We start from the raw sequence: 16,200 nt of genomic DNA, 5'->3' as shown, positions 1-16,200 counted from the left end.
ACTCTTATTGCTCCTTATTTAATTTTTGTAATATTTTTTTACAAATTTGATTAATAATAATAATAGTAATAATAATAAATAAATAAATAAATAAACCAAGATAACAAAGGTTTGGCCGTGGTCTAAAATATATTAAACTGTGTTCTGAAGATGAACGGAGGTCTTATGGGTGTGAAACGACATTAGAGTCATTAATGACATCAATTTCATTTTTGGGTGAACTAACCCTTTAAGTTTCAAAATACTTGTAATCAGACTAGTTACTTTTTTATTGATTACTATTTTATTGATCACACGATTGATTACATGTTATTCCCACAATTGCTGTAAATTATTTATATTTACAGAAATCTTTCCACTTTTAAGAAGTGTTATGGTTAGGGTCAACATTGCATATCTAATAAACTCCTGGCAAACACATTCACTATTGTTTGAAATATCACTCAGTGAGTCTTTCAAAACACCAAAACACATTCAAATGTACAACTTCACATCATTTCATATTTACATGCAATGCATGAATTCCCCTACTTTTTTGTCAGCTGAATCTCTTTGACCTGATATATTTACTTGAAGTTTAACCTAATTCAATAATAAAATGAAGTTGTTGGCCTGGTGTCGGTTAGTGGTCACATGACATGCAATCGAACAAATAAAACATTTCATCTTGTGTTTTATTTTGATACACTCACAAAACCCCCTGCAGTTCAATCATGAACCCATCTGGGAAACCTGACATAATGTAATGTTTAATGCACTTCATGTTGTTAATACAAAGAACAGAATATTCTTTTCCTCTTTGTATTTTTATATCAATATGGTACAAGATTATTCTATTAAAATCAATGTGATAAACAAGTTAGGTCAAAAGTAATCTAAAAGTAATCAAAAAGTAGTCTGATTATATTACCTTGAATGTGTGATGTAATGAATAATTTGAACTCATTTTGTTACAAACTACAGTTGTTTTTCATTTGGAATCCATTATATATTCCATTATGAACATAGCCAGAGATAGTAAGGATACCTTACCTTGAACATTGCCAGCCCAACTCCCATTCTCTCTCCTCAACTCCTGCATGATGATGTGAGCTGGGTCTTGTCTCTTCCTCTCATAGCCCTGGATGGAGGAGTGACCGACCGTTGAAGTAGTTTGAGGGATTGGTAAGAAAAAGTAGGACTGGATGAAAGTGTTGGTCCCTACTGTTAATCCAGGCTGGATGACTGAGCACAGGCAATTGTATATCAAATCAAAACTATAAAGAAAAGTCACTCAAGAAAGGTAAGAAAGATGCCCGGCTCACAAATGAAGACAAAATAAAAGACGAGTAAAACTTGCTTGAGCTATGATGTTCAATCACTTGAGAAAAGTTTAAAGTCTTATATCACACCTAAGAAATGTATGTAAAATTTAAAACGAACCAGGACAAAGTCAGGTCTACATCAGCTACAAAATGTGATATAAAATGAAAAAAGGTGAAAAGAAGAAGATAAAATGTTTCTACAAGTTCATTTTCATCTGCAAACAAGTCCACAATCTCTGGAGGTGCTTGATTTCCAGCAGTCCAGTAGTGAGAGAGCTGGAGAAGAGACGTCTGGTCTTAAATTGTCATTGGTTCAAGTATCCATGAACATCCTTCGCTGGGTCCTTCTCATGACACTATTGGAAGAGAAAGGAAGAGAACAGAACCTTAAGCACTAACTATGTTGAATAAAGATCAAACTTGATGATGATTTTGGACAACTACATAAGATATTTTATTTTTTCTCTTTTGTGTTTCCTTTCAAGTGATCTAATATACAGTGCCCAATACTTATTTTTTAACTGATATCTAAATAGATGCACTTTAGTCTATTTCAAGCCATAGTAAAGACAGGCATGTTTCACAAACACACACAGTAACACACTTACAAATACGTACAAATACTTATGTGTGATATTTTTACCGTGTTACTTACCAGTCTAACTGTCCTGTGGCATTTCATCATTATAATGTTTACAAAAAATGTGATACACAAGACAGAAGGCGAGTGCAAGCATTCAAAAACGCAAGACAAGATGGTCGCCTTCCACTGATTTGTCCATTTCGCCCAATAAAAGGCAAGTGAGATGCTTTTTTTTTTCTTTTTGATTGTTTGTTTTTCAAACAGTTCATGTGTAAGAAAAAAATGTGGGGGAGATGATGAATTTGAGATGTCTAAAGGAAACTTAATGAAAAGTTTTAGCTGAAACTGAATTTTATTTGAGATTTCAAACCAGTCGCCAAGAGGGAAGCATAAGCACATCAACTAAATAATGATGCATGGAAAATAAAATTTCAACATGAATGAAAAAATGAGATTTCCTTCCATATTAAGTTGTGACACAACATTACTTCTTGGATCAACGCCCCTTTATTAGATTCATTTAAAATTATATAAAAACCAAGCAAAATCGGGGAAAAAATCCTATTTGACTCTAATATTTATAATTAAAATGTACAAAATGAAATGCAAAAGGATCATTCAAGGAGGATAAATAACCTACAGTGGGGAGTGAAAAGTTTGATTCTCTATTGAGATTACAGTCATTCAGCGGTCATGCACAACACCTAAAAAAAAGGATCCTAAATGAATCGATAGAAAATCAAGAGGTGGTGATAAAAAAAGAAGTGGAGGTGACGGCCTATCTGATAGGTGTTAGATGAAAGGATAAAATGAGAAAAAAATGGCGAGTGACAGCAGAAAATTAAACACTCAATAAAACGAAGGAGTGACCATAACAGTGCAAATGGACTCGAGCTTGTGAGCAGGTGAAACGAGAGAGAGAAAAACGACTGCTGCACTGAACCCTAATCAATAATTTGAGCAAATACCAATTTATTGTTCACAATTCAGGTTTCATGTTTCAACAGCTCAGAGGAGGCCGCTGACAACACAAATCACTGGTTCAAAATGTGTCCAAGAACCACAAATTAAGCAGTCACGCCAACCTCACCCATCTCTGTCAAAGAATGGAAGCAGAACCTCATCTCAGAAATGTGTCTGCAATGATTTCTCAAATGAAATAGGAGACACTGATGCTTGCACTGGACACTGGAGATGAATGGAGGATCTTTCAGACCGGGTAGCCCAAGACCAGATGTGTGTGAGTGTTTGTGTGTGTGTGTGTGTGTGTGCGTGTGTGTGCTTGTGTGTGTGTGTGTGTGTGTGCGTGTGTGTATGTGTGTGTGTGTTACAAAAGAAAGAATGGCAGGAAATAAATGTCTGTCTGCTCATAAGTGAGAGTGGAAGATGGACAGAGTTGGAGAAAAATTAATTTAAAAAATTTAATTCTTGTCACCTGGCTGTCCATTAGTTTAAAGAATGTGTGTATGTGTGTATCAATGTGTGTTTTATGTACATGTAAAAAAAGAACACACAAGTACACACACACAGACAAAAACAGTGGACAGACACTAAACGAGCCGTTAAACCTACCTAGAAGAATATTAAAGCATCCAGGGAAAAAAAGAGTGATACGTGAGGGTAGATGGTGGAGGACAAAATAACTGTTAAAAAAGAGAGAAAGAAAAAGGATTAAAAAACTGATAAGATGTGGAGATGGTTTTTGAGTCTCTTTCGCAATTCTATCCAACTTTCATTCAGGGAGCATCACACTTTTCAGATGAAGGGAGGGATGGAATGAAGAGGGGATGATGGAAAGGAGGGACAGGTGAAGGAATGAAGGGGGACATAAATAGTCAAAAACGAGTGAAAGAGTAAAAAAAAAACTTGCCCCTTCTTTCTCTTCTCTCCTGTCTCGTCATAAATAGACAAAATTATACACCATATAGATGGAGAAATAGATCAGGAGGCAAATGATGGAGAGAGCGAACAAATGAAAAGATGATGTGCCTCCCAGCACCACGATGAGAAGGAAGAAAAAAACAAAACGAAAGAAAAAAACAAATACTCCAGTGCCTTCCGTTTTCCTTCCTTTCTTTTATACAGAAAAGGCAGTCAGTTTGTTCCTGCTGTCCAGTTGTTGCTTTAGTTCATCTCTTTCTTTCTCTTTCACTCTTTTTTCCTCTCTTTCTTTCCCTCTCTTTTGGCTTCTGAATGAGTCCTCCGTTTGCAGTAAGTAATAGCCCTTTTCCACAGACAGTGACTGAGGCAGAACAGTAGGAAGAGGTGTAACGGTTGCGATGTCTGCCCAAGAATTCCACACAACGAGACTGCTTTCTCTCTCTCTCTCTCTCTCTCTCTCTCTCTCTCTCTCTCTCTCTCTCTCTCTCTCTCTCTCTCTCTCTCTCTCTCTCTCTCTCTCTCTCTCTCTCTCTCTCTCTCTCTCTCTCACACACACACACACACACCCCTCCCTTACGGACAGAACACTGTCGAGTAGGAGGCAGAGGAAGCAGAATGAGAGGGGTCCCTCTACAGGATTACTGCAAAACTAAGAGAGAGTGAGAAAAAGAGAAAAAAAGCTAAGAATGTCTTCTCAACTCTAGTTCAAAGTAAAAAAAGAAAAAAAGAAAAGAGTAATAAAATTATTCAGTACAAGTGCAAAAATGTACAAATATAGACAACATGAGATATTTTGCAACGCATGGCACAATTGTAAAGATGGAAAAAAAGTTGTAATTTACTTATATATACTGTATGTGTATATACAGTGCCCTAGACTAATATTGCCACCCCTGGTAAACATGAGCAAAGGCCTTTTTTTATCCTTTTGATCTTCATTCAAAAAATTCCCAAAATTCTAATCGTTCATTGAAGTAAAACAATTGAAAGTGTGTGGAAACTAAACAAAACTAAAGAGTAAAATATCCCCAAAGAACATTTCCATGTATGTTTTTTTGCACACCAGGGTGACTAGGAACATGAAATTGTCCAGCCATGACTTCATGTTCCAGAGGAGTATAAATATTAGCGGAAAAGGCTCAATTGCCTTAAACATTCATCACAATGAGTAAAGCAGAAGAATATCGTTCTGATGTGCAGCAAAAGATTGTTGAGCTTCACTAAATAGAAAGTGGCTGAAAGAAAATAGCTAAAGCACTGAAAATCCCCATTTCCACAATCAGGGCAATTATTAAGAAGTTCCAATCCACTAAAGATGTTGCGAAACTGCCTGAAAGAGGACGTGTGTCTATATCGTCCTAATGCACGGTGAAGCGGACAGTTTGAGTGGACAAAGACTCTCCAAGGATCACAGATGGAGAATCGCAGAGATTAGTTGAGTCTTGGGGTCAAAGAGCCTGAAAAAAATGATTAAACAGCACCTACATCACCACAAGTTGTTTGGGAGTTGTCTCATCCAAAAACAGAAACGACTGGAGATTCAAAAGGGACCTTCTGAACATTCAGATGTTCAGATGAAACTTAAAAAAGAGCTGTTTGGCATCACCAAACCAACCAGATGGGTTTGGAGCGAACAGGGATAAGAAACACCCCATGCCTACAGTTAAAAATACCCCTGGATCTTTAATGTTGTGGGCCTATTTTTTGCTGGAGGTCCAGGACATCTTGTTCAGAGACATGGTATCATGGATTCTAGCAAATACCAAAAGGTAAAAAATCAAAACCTGACGGATCTGCTAGAATTCTTATAATGGGCCGTGATTGGATCCAAATGTTCCAAAACAAACATTAAAATCACCACACAAATGTGTCACTGAGCACATGATGAAGCTTCTACCATGACCATCCCAGTCCCCTGACCTGAACCCTACAGAGAATGAGTGGAGTGAACTGAAGAGAAGAGCTGTGAATCTGAAGGATCTGGAGAGAGTCTGTGTGGAGGAACGCTCTCTGATCTCATCAGGTGTTCTCCAAACTCATCAGGCATTAGGAGAAGACTCAGAGCTGTTATCTTTGCAAAAATTGGGTGCCAATAATAAGTGGCCAACATGGACTAGAGAAAAACATTTATTTCATAATGTGATCCCCCCCCTCACCACCACAACTTTCAATTATTTTACTTCAATGATAAGTTCATTTTGTAAATTGTTTGAATGAAAGATCAAAAAGATAAACAATACAGATATATTTTCACAGCCACACTTGATCATATTTACCAAGAGTGCCGATATTAGTGGAAAGTGTATACAATTTTAAATGCACTGTTCAAAAGTTTTGGGGTTGGTTTTTATTGTTTTTAATGTCTCTTCTCACCAAGAGCATTTATTTGATCAAAAACACAGTACACAGTAATTCTGTGAAATTACTGTTTCCTATTATAATATAGTTTAAAATGTAATTTATTTCTGTGATGAAAGGCTTTATTACTGCTGATTTACCGTTCAAGGAATGTTTCTTATTATTATTAATGTTGAAATCATTTGTGCTGCTTAATATTTTTGTGGAAACCGTAATAAGTCTGTTTTGTTCTAAAGAGGAATTAAACCTCTTTGTTGTGTGACTCTGTTGAATTTCCTTGAATTTGCAATTCAGTAAAATTCCTTTTTTAATATCCTGTGGTATGTGGGTATTTCAATTAAAATTCCAACTTGAGCCAATTCATCATTCTGAAAACCGTCCAGCCCTACTTAAGCACTGACTCTGTACCGGTGCACTACCAACCCATCTGTCATCGGTCTGAGTTTCTGTGTACATGTGAATGTCTGGTTCTCAGGTGTGTGCTCTCTCAAGAGCTCAGTCTATATTTCTCTGGTTTCTTGGCTTGAGCTACTGATCACTGTGCGTTTGATCCTCAGGTTTTTGGCACCTGTCTTCCACTTCTTTTTAAAACTCACGCAGTCTGTCTGTCTACCTGTTGCGCTCTCCCTCTATAGATCACTTTGAAACAGAAGAGGGAAAAAAAGAGAGTTAAAGAAGGGCCATGGAAATGCTGTAATTTGTGCCTAGATTTTTTTTTTTTTGGATTTCTTTTAAATATTGTTTATAATTTATAACCACCTGAGGGCCAAAGTATCAGGGTTGTAACTGAGAAAAATGTATATTGTAACACTTCCTGGTAAGATTCTTAAAAACTACATCAACCATGTTTGGTATTCATGTGGCCTGCCTACAATTTGGATAGATATCTGAAGCAATACTGGCAGTAACATTGGCATCATTTTCACTGAGGACGGCAGGGACATGTCCTCACCCCTTTTTGTCATGGATAATTTCATCCATGCCTTTTGCATCAATGATAGCTGCAATAAATTAAGCCAAACAGTTTTCACTATTTATCCCTTTCTTTTAACATAATAGAAACACACTCATGTTAAAGGTACACTACGTAACTTTTGGCCCTCCAGCGGTCAAAAAAAAACTGCATGCATTTTGCGCTTTCACAAATTTTCAAACCTCTCAGTTCTTGCCATTTCCGGAAAAGCCATGCCAATGATAATTCTTGTTTTATTACGAGCTCTGTCGCAATCTCATTTTTTGCCAGCAAACGCTCCTCTATTCTCCGTTTTTTTAAACTCCAACACCATATTTTACCCTTTTCTATATTTATGCATATGATGAGACGCAAAGGGGCAAGTGACACGTACGCAATTTCCCAATAAAACCATCCTGCTAGGTCTACAATATAAACACTTAGTCGGCTTACTATGAATCAGACGAAAATGAAAACAAAAAAAACCTTACCTGCAGATTTTTGTCTAAGAATATCTACTCAAATTATCTGAGCAACAGTGGCAAGATGAAGACATCATATAATATATGATATCATATACGTAACAAGTTCATTTGAACACTTGAGCTCTCTGTGTAGAATTTTATATAAAACACACCAATACGTCACATAAATTATTTATTAATATTGTAAAGGTAAGTTTGTTTAAAAAAAACGTAAAGCTGATTTCTTTGATTTTATAGTCAACGGTAAATCTCCCTAAAGCAGTTACAGTAACATTATGGGAAAAGCGATACAAAACCGAATAATAGTGGCCATAGCTAGCAATTATCATCATATAACAGCACATTATTCACAATTAACAATGTAGGCCTATCTGCTAGAGCGGGTGATCCTGTTCTCTCACATCACCCTTCATCTCATGGGAATTGCACAAGTCCCACTGATAAGCAACAGCCATCAATTTCTTATCACTCCCATCACTCAATGTCAAATAACCCAATAAATTAATGGTCATATCTCTCTCTTCCCCATCTGTTTGGCAACATGGCGACTATACGCGCCAACTATCATCCTCATCCTCATCCTGCGAACTTAGCTGAACAAACAAAGTTTCCGTAATCTAAACAGTACAGCATGGATATGGAAATTATACTTTCATATCCCTCTGTTTTTATTTTTATTTTGGTTTTTTTGAGATTATCCTACGGCTCATAAAACATTCTAGGTTTTCTAAACACTTTAGATGGATCTCAAGCTGACTACAGGAAGGCATTAGGCCTACCTATTAATAGACAAGGTAGCCTAACTTACATCCTTTGAGAATAAATTATGACAACAATGAAATTATCCTTAAAAAAAGATGGCTATTGCTTTACAAATGTAATACAGCTAGATTATGGCATTTTATCTTCAATTAAATATCTTACTCACCTGTAATTAAAAACGCCATATCCGCGTCGCTTTTGCAACATTTCAAATCCCCAATTCTCCGAAGCCAATCGTTTTTATTACGATCTCTGTCACATTTTCTTTTTGCCAGCAAGCTCTCTTCTGTTCCATATTTGTTTAAAACCGGAGGTAATTCCCCGGAGGTCCGAGAGCTATCGTGCTCCATGTCAGCATTCTCACTCGTTGCGAGTTGCGACAAAAACTAACCTATGCCACTTTTCTATTTAAAGATGTATAACAACCCACAGGAGTGATGTAGGCCCATGTATGCAGTTTCCCGCCAAAACTACCTGACCGGTCTAATATAAATAAATTATATATGTATTGATTAAATTAATTTCAAAGAGGGTAAAATGATTGAACAATACAGTTGGCTCTAAACCTAGGCTATGTAGTCAATCATTAAAAATGTTATTTAATTTTTAATCATTTTAAATAACCAGGTTATATTAATTAAGAATATAGACAACTTTTGTATTACTGTAATTGTCTAAATTGTTTAATATGTGGGTAAAAATAATTTGTAAAAATAAAAATAATAAAAAATAAAAACTTTTCAACACACTTAGCCTACTGTTTTAAACACTATTATTTTACTACATTTGTGCAATAAAATGAACTTTAGGGAAGATCTACATTTAGTTTCATTCATAGAGATAACATTGAAATGTGCCATGCTTTAGTGAAGGATTTATTTCACCTGGTGGAGAAAAAAAAACTTTTAACACGAAAATTACATAAAATTACTAAGGCTGCAGGACCACGCATTATCTCATTTGCCATTTCCAATTCCCTTTTCTTTTCGTGTGTTTGCTTTTGGATTTATTATAAAATAAATATTATAACAAATTTTTGATATTTTATTACACTGAATTATGAAGTATAGCAAGAGTAGGAAAAGTCTCATAGCATTTAGATGAAATAATTTCATAAAAATAAATAAATAAGCTCAGATTTTACAGTTGGTGGGATACTATCTTGATTTGCTCCTGGATCATATTATATAAACTGCATTTTATGCCAATGAACTACACAGATGAATATGTCATCTGCTCTGCTGCAGATGGAACAACACGCTGAATATGAGTTTAAAAGGAGACTGAGGCAATCACAAATTAGTGTACATATTACAGAGTTAATCGCAAATTTTAGGGTGGTCGGGTGGTCGACAGCTAAAGCCCTCCTAAAATGGGCCTAGTGACACCTCTGGTACCTTTAATTAAAAATCTTTATCTGCATGAATTCCACAAGTTTGTGAAATATATTGACTGTGCAAATTTGGTGTTATGGAGAGGACAGATTTCTTTAATATGTATTATTCTTTCCTAATCGTACAAATCTTAAAGGGATAGTTAACCCAAAAAAATGAAAATTATCCCATGATTTACTCACCCTAGGTGTAAATGCAATTCTTCTTTCTGATGAAAACAATCAGTTATTTAAAAATGCCCTGGCTCTTCCAAGCTTTATAATGGAAGTGAATGGCTGTTTCTGTTTTGAAGTCCATAAAATGTATCAATCATAAAAGTGCTCCACACAGCTCCGGGGGGGTTAATGAAGGCCTTCTGAAGTGAAGCGATTTGTTTGTATGTGAAAAATATCCATATTTACTTTACAAACTGTAATCACGTGATGCTTGCATTCCAGCGTATGCCAAGTTGTGTTTTGCATGCTATATCCTCAGCACTTCTGCATTCGTCACCGTAACTTACGCTATGCCTGCGTTCTATGAACGTCTGTCTCTCGTGAATGCAAGAACGAGCGGATGAATTTTCTCACACAAACACATGGCTTTGCTAGATGCACTTTTATGGATTTCAAAACAGAAACAGCCCTTCACTGCCATTATAAATCTTGGAAGAGCCAGGATATTTTTTTATAAAACTGATTGTATTTGTCTGGAATAATGGGCTAATTATTTTTGGGTGAACTATCCCTTTAAGTTTGAATAACATTAGGCTACTCTTCTACTTTGGATTGATTCAAAATATTTCACAAAGGCCTATTCACATTCGTACAAGTTACAGGGATAATTTAAATACATGTTCTCAATTATAAAGAAGGTGTGATATAGCCTAATAATTCGGCTAAACGTTGGTTCAGTATCTAATTTCTGTTCTTCACAGTTCTTCTTGCCAATCACAATGCAGTTTTAACGCCAAGACGTCACATACCCTACGTCACAATTAAATCGTTGCTTCAACAAAATAGTTTAAAATATTGAATACGTAGGCTAAACACTTTCCTCAAAATACAAAATAATTGATTCATGACCCATTTAAATACCTGTCAGTTATCAAAGTGAGAATGCAATTTTGATCAAATATAGAGCTACAATTTTGGAATCAGCATGAGATTTAATGCATCTAAAGTCTGCGGCGCATTCATTTCTACAGATATTGTTAATCTTTGACTGCCCCCTTGTGGCCAATGTAGGAAAAACAAAGGTAAATAGGCAGAGTCCAAACGACAGGTTCAAATTTTGCTTGTTATATAATTAACACAGGCTTGTGCAATTTAATTTTATTCATTTAAATTCTATTTGTATTAGGTAGCACTTTTCAGATTACATATTGTTGCAATTAGGTGGTTGACACAGAATAGTGCCTTAGTGCTTACTCGGTGTTCCTCATCTAACTCAGCAGCAGCCTCTTCTGGCAAATTTAAAAAAAACGTTTTGTAAAAGAAGGCAGCTGTGTGCTACATGGGGTATAAACACCAGAACAGATGCTCTACAGCTCTTCACTTATCAGGGTTAAACCAGTGCAGGTCTTTGCTGGTTTAAGTTGGTCTCTGGGTAGAGAGGAGTTATCAACTGGACTCTCAGTCTGACTGGCTTAAAATGCCCCAATACTTTTGTGAAGCTAAAGGCAAAGATACAGTTAAAACTAGCGTATAGACTTAAAAATATATATATAATATGTCTTAAACCAACTTGGCCCAGTAAAATACCAGCTAATAGATCAGCTTGAAATCTTCACTTCACTGGGTGTTTATTTGTCTTCAGTAAAATAATACTGAAAACCTAGTTTTATGGTTTGCTTTATTCGCATTACTTTTTTAATTTGTGTTCAAATCCATTATGCTTTATAAACAACTATTTTGGAAGTAATTCTATTGAAAGCAAAGAAAGGTTTTTAGGTAAATCTTTACATATAAGAGTTCCACACAGTCAGCTCTGTCAGTACATTTGAATAGATAACAGCTTCAATATACAGGTAAACACTACAGTAATGAACATTTTGAGGAGATCTTTTGGTAGTAAAAGCCATTTGTGCAATAATTACACTCCATTAATGAGCAATATTTTTATTTTTCTAATATATTTATTATTTATATTACTATTTATTTGTGTACTGATTAAGAATAAATTAGAGAAATATATATATATTTATTTTTTGTTAAATTATTTATTTATATATATATATATATATATATATATATATATATATATATATATATATATATATATATATATATATATATATATATATATATATATATATATGAATTGATACTGATCGAAGTCGATAATTTAACAAAAATCATTCAAGTGTATTTTGTCTGGTAATTATGACATTTAACCAATATTTGAGATGTGTGAATCACTATTTAACTGAAATGGCATTAGAAATAATCTTAGAAATAATTTATGTAAAAAAGACTAAAATGTTTTATCTAAAACTTGACAAAGAAATATTGAGTTTTCTTTTGACTAAAACTATAAAATGATTACACTTTTAGTCGATTAAAACTTGACTAAATAAAAAAAAATGTGAATGACTAAATATGACTAAAACTAACAAGGACATTTAAAGACTAATACGAAATTAAAAATAGGTGACAAAATTAACACCATTTAAAATAAACGTGAGCATGCATTTAAAACATAATATTTAAACATATATTAAATGCATTTAATCATGTCTTTGCTGCTGACCTTTAATGATCCACTTTAATTCTTATTAAGCAAAATAAGTTTGTGTATAAAATTAAAACAACCATAAAAATCACATTTGTGTTTCATTTATTTTTATTGCTGAAGTATCTCGTTCGTGAAAACACCATGGAAAAATAGGCGAATCTCAACATAACACCAACTGTGACGCAATTGCTGGGATCATTATGTACGTCCCCAACATTTGCATATGCCAGCCATAGAGGGAATGCACGTGACATCACCGTCAGCTGGAGCGACTGCAGTTGAGAGGCAAAAGACTGACCGTGGAGATCCATTTTGCGACACGACTGAAGCGTAATGTTGTGAGCACCCTGAGGGCACCACTGGTTTACAGCGTGAATGCAACGAAAACACACAAAACCAGGCCCAGCGCCAGAGGGGGGGTAGGGGAGGCTTGACCAGGTCTTGACCAGGTCTCGCTGTTCCGGTCTTGAGACGGACTTGATATCGCATATAATTTTCTCACTCAAACCACAGCCACCTTGCTGCTTTTAGAGGGAAAATCTGCCCATAATAACTGCTCTGGTCTCTACTTCTCTGTAAGAATTCGTAATAATAGCATATCATTAGCAAAAGGGAACTAGCAAAAGATCCAGTGTGTATCTGTATTTGACCGTGAAAAAATATGGACGATGGCGATGGAACTTCATCTGTTTCCGCTGGCCAGAGTTGAAGCTTTCAGTCGATCTCAGGTGTCGATCATGACGTCACGGACGTTTTTTTTTGTTGCATTAAATAACTAACTAAAACTTAACTTATTTAAAAAGCAATTACTTGAAATGAAATCATCGGGACGATAACTGCCTACAATGACATAAACTAACTTTGGGGGAAAACATTTTTAAGTGTAATTTGATTGTTTATTTGGCCTCGCGTCCATTAGAAAACCCGGAGGTGCGGCTATACTGGGACCGGCCACCTGGGGGCGATCGAGGCGTGGAGGCTTCTGTTTCTGAGAGGGGTGCTGCCATAGACAGTAAAAGAAATGGACAGAGCTATCCCATTGACTTCGACGGCGGAAAGTGAGGTCAGTAAGAAGCACTCACTTCCTGATGGCTGAGCGAACTGCGCAGGCTCAGACTGAGCTTGACGAAGTAGATGTGACGTAAGCCTCCTGTCTAACAGATGTAGGTCTTCTAGTAGTTGTGTAAAGTGAAATCTGAATCACGTTGTTTAAATATTTTCTCCCGTTGCTTTTGGCTTACTATAGGCTTCTCCCCATTCTTCCCCCTTGACTTTATCAGACTTTATGTCTCCACTTCCCCCCGACTGTCTCATAGACAGTAAAAGATTGCCTGCGAGCGTCTACTCAGGTCTATACGGTCATTTCTCAACTGTGCGACAGAGTCGCGTTGGTTATGACGCAATCGTTAGCCTATTTGTACAAAAACAGCTTCTGCGGGGCGATAGTGTAAGATACAAGGTAATGGAGTCTTTTATACATTGTCGTGTTTCTTTAGAAATACACAATGGACAAATGGAGTTTTTAAACGCCTCAGATGTAAAGTTATTTACTGTCAAAGTGACTCAAAAATGAATGGGAGTCAATGGGATGCTAACAGCAGGTGATGGCTTGGTTAGCAATGGCCGCCCCTATGGGTGGAACGCTTTCCGAGTGCTAGATTACCCCCTTGGGTGCTGCCTGGGTGCTGCAGGCTTGATTTCAACTCATCAAATGCTTACATTTCCAACGTGTTTTCGCTTCGGTGAGTAATGTAGCCAATCACAGACATGTTTGTAGATTTCTACAACGCAGTTGGCCGCCAATCACAGATGTTGAATTTGGAATCCACTCGCCGTTCAAGTGTTTGTTCAGGTGCTGAGTTCAGTTATCAGTGCAGATATCGTGAATATAAGAGATTCATTGTATAGGCTACCAGCCGCACTGGTCAAATAGCGGAACTTTGTGAGATTGAGTGACAGCTTTTAGTGATTATAAAGTATATTACCACACACACACTTCAAAACACTGACCCATCCGCATATACATGCGGGATTCACTCGAAAAATGTGATGACTGACAGTTATAAATCAGTCGGAATCAGGCTCATAAAAATGTCAGGAAAACATGATTCCTGTATGTCATCATTATTCATGGATTACTGAATCTTTGATCCCCTGGGGTTGCCAGGTTTTCACAACAAAACCCGCCCAATTGCAACTCAGAAATAGCCCAAAACAAGCCTAATCGCTTTAGGGGTTCCCTGGTCAAAAATAAAAATGCATTCTGGGTGTAAAAATATGGCTGCGTCCGAAACCTATGCTGCGTTCCAGTTTGTTTTTATCATGCCCTTCACTCGCAAACTTCCCTCCGTCTCGTTCACTCGGATGTGCGAGATTTGTTTGGGTTGTTTTAAATGTTTTAAAAAATATCATAGAGTTGTTTGTGGTGGGGTAAATTAAACGCGATATGTGGGGACGTCACAATCGCGTTGCATTGTGGTATATGAAGCTGCCTGAACATATGAAGTAGACTCGCTCACTCGGTCAAAATCGAGGGAGCAAGGGTCTGTCCATATAAACTTCCCTTGTCCACTTTACGAAGTGGAACGCACTTGAAAATGGTGGCGGGGATTCCCCCAAGGGGAAGTGCTTAGGTAAGTTTGCAAGTGCGTGTCTCAAAGTGGAGTGGAAAGCAGCACTGGTAAATGCTGCCTTCGGCGGACACATTTGAAGACAGGAAGGCATCAAGCAACATCTGAATCTAATGTTTGCTTCACTTCCTGTCTCCTGAGATACCTTCCATCTGATTGATTTTTGATGGCAGCATGTCCTTCGTTGCCTTTGATATCCCACAATCCAGTGCTTTCCATTTAGCACAGTTGAGCTGGGGGGAAAAGATTGCATCCGAAATTTGCTTTTGCTGGTCAGTTTGTGTGTAAATGTGTTTTTTACGAATATTTTCCACTTCTGATGTAATTTCTAGCGAGAAATTACTAATGTAGTAATTAAATATGTGTTTAGTTCTCACCAAAGCTCTCTATATTTTGCTGTAGACCACTAAACTGTTACACTGCTTTAGAAGTCTGTCCGAAATCAGTTTTGTGAGGTGACTTCATGCACAAAACGCTGCCTTACAAGTCATTGTCTGATGAGGCAGCAAGGCAATGTGTCAGCTACCTAGGTTTTCGGACGGCCTATAGCTGTGTCTCTAGAAGGCTGCGTCCTCCGGAGGTCACATTTGAAGGCTGCATATGTCATAAGGCCGTCTCATTTTAAAAAAGTGAGTAGGACACTCCAAATGCGACCTTCGGATACATCTTAATTTCACAGGAATTCGGAGTGTGCATGAGGTGTATCCTTCACGGCTGAGATAACCCACAATTCTTCGCGTCGCCGTTAACGACCATCATAAAAAAATGTATATGAAAAAAATGGCACCACCACCAGATATACATGCAAGCGTAGGTGTGGTGTAAATATAAGTAGTTTAAGCTTGTTTTCACCTCAAACAGATAGTTGTGGTAAACAAGATTACAACCGTTTAGAACAGTACATTGCTGTCAAGACAAGAAACATTTCATAGTCATTTTCAAGTTATAAATAATTTTCGTTCTTATAACTGGCAACGAGGCTGAACGTGTTGGCATAGCAACGTGATACTTCCTGCCTGTGTGTCCTACGAAGGACGTCTCGTTTAATTCTGATTGAGGACACTCCGTATACTGCATCCTTAAACAGACTTCGAAATTTAACGAAATGAGACACAGCTTATATGTTTTTTGCCAGA

At 36.7% G+C, this 16,200-nt stretch overlaps 1 protein-coding gene across 8 annotated transcripts in view; it reads right to left on the bottom strand.

The window, feature by feature from the left end:
- grin2bb (glutamate receptor, ionotropic, N-methyl D-aspartate 2B, genome duplicate b) overlaps nt 1-8,717 on the bottom strand; it is a 148,276-nt gene extending 139,559 nt beyond the window's left edge. For 2 of the 8 annotated variants that reach the window (XM_067441113.1, XM_067441114.1), the window contains exons 1-2: nt 1,960-4,183; nt 1,033-1,660 (exon numbers count right to left, since the gene is read on the bottom strand). In XM_067441113.1, coding sequence (XP_067297214.1) covers nt 1,033-1,059 — 27 coding nt within the window. In that variant the 5' untranslated portion in view covers nt 1,060-1,660; nt 1,960-4,183. Of the gene's footprint in view, nt 1-1,032; nt 1,661-1,959; nt 4,184-8,491 lie in introns of those variants that run through there. The other 6 variants (XM_067441111.1, XM_067441106.1, XM_067441108.1 and 3 more) reach the window with 6 other exon arrangements.
- Nucleotides 8,718-16,200: the final 7,483 nt, after the last annotated feature.

Source organism: Pseudorasbora parva, chromosome 4 (genome assembly GCF_024679245.1).
Source record: "Pseudorasbora parva isolate DD20220531a chromosome 4, ASM2467924v1, whole genome shotgun sequence".
In the NCBI taxonomy this organism is placed as follows: domain Eukaryota; kingdom Metazoa; phylum Chordata; class Actinopteri; order Cypriniformes; family Gobionidae; genus Pseudorasbora; species Pseudorasbora parva.
This window is presented reverse-complemented; position numbering and strand designations above follow the sequence as displayed.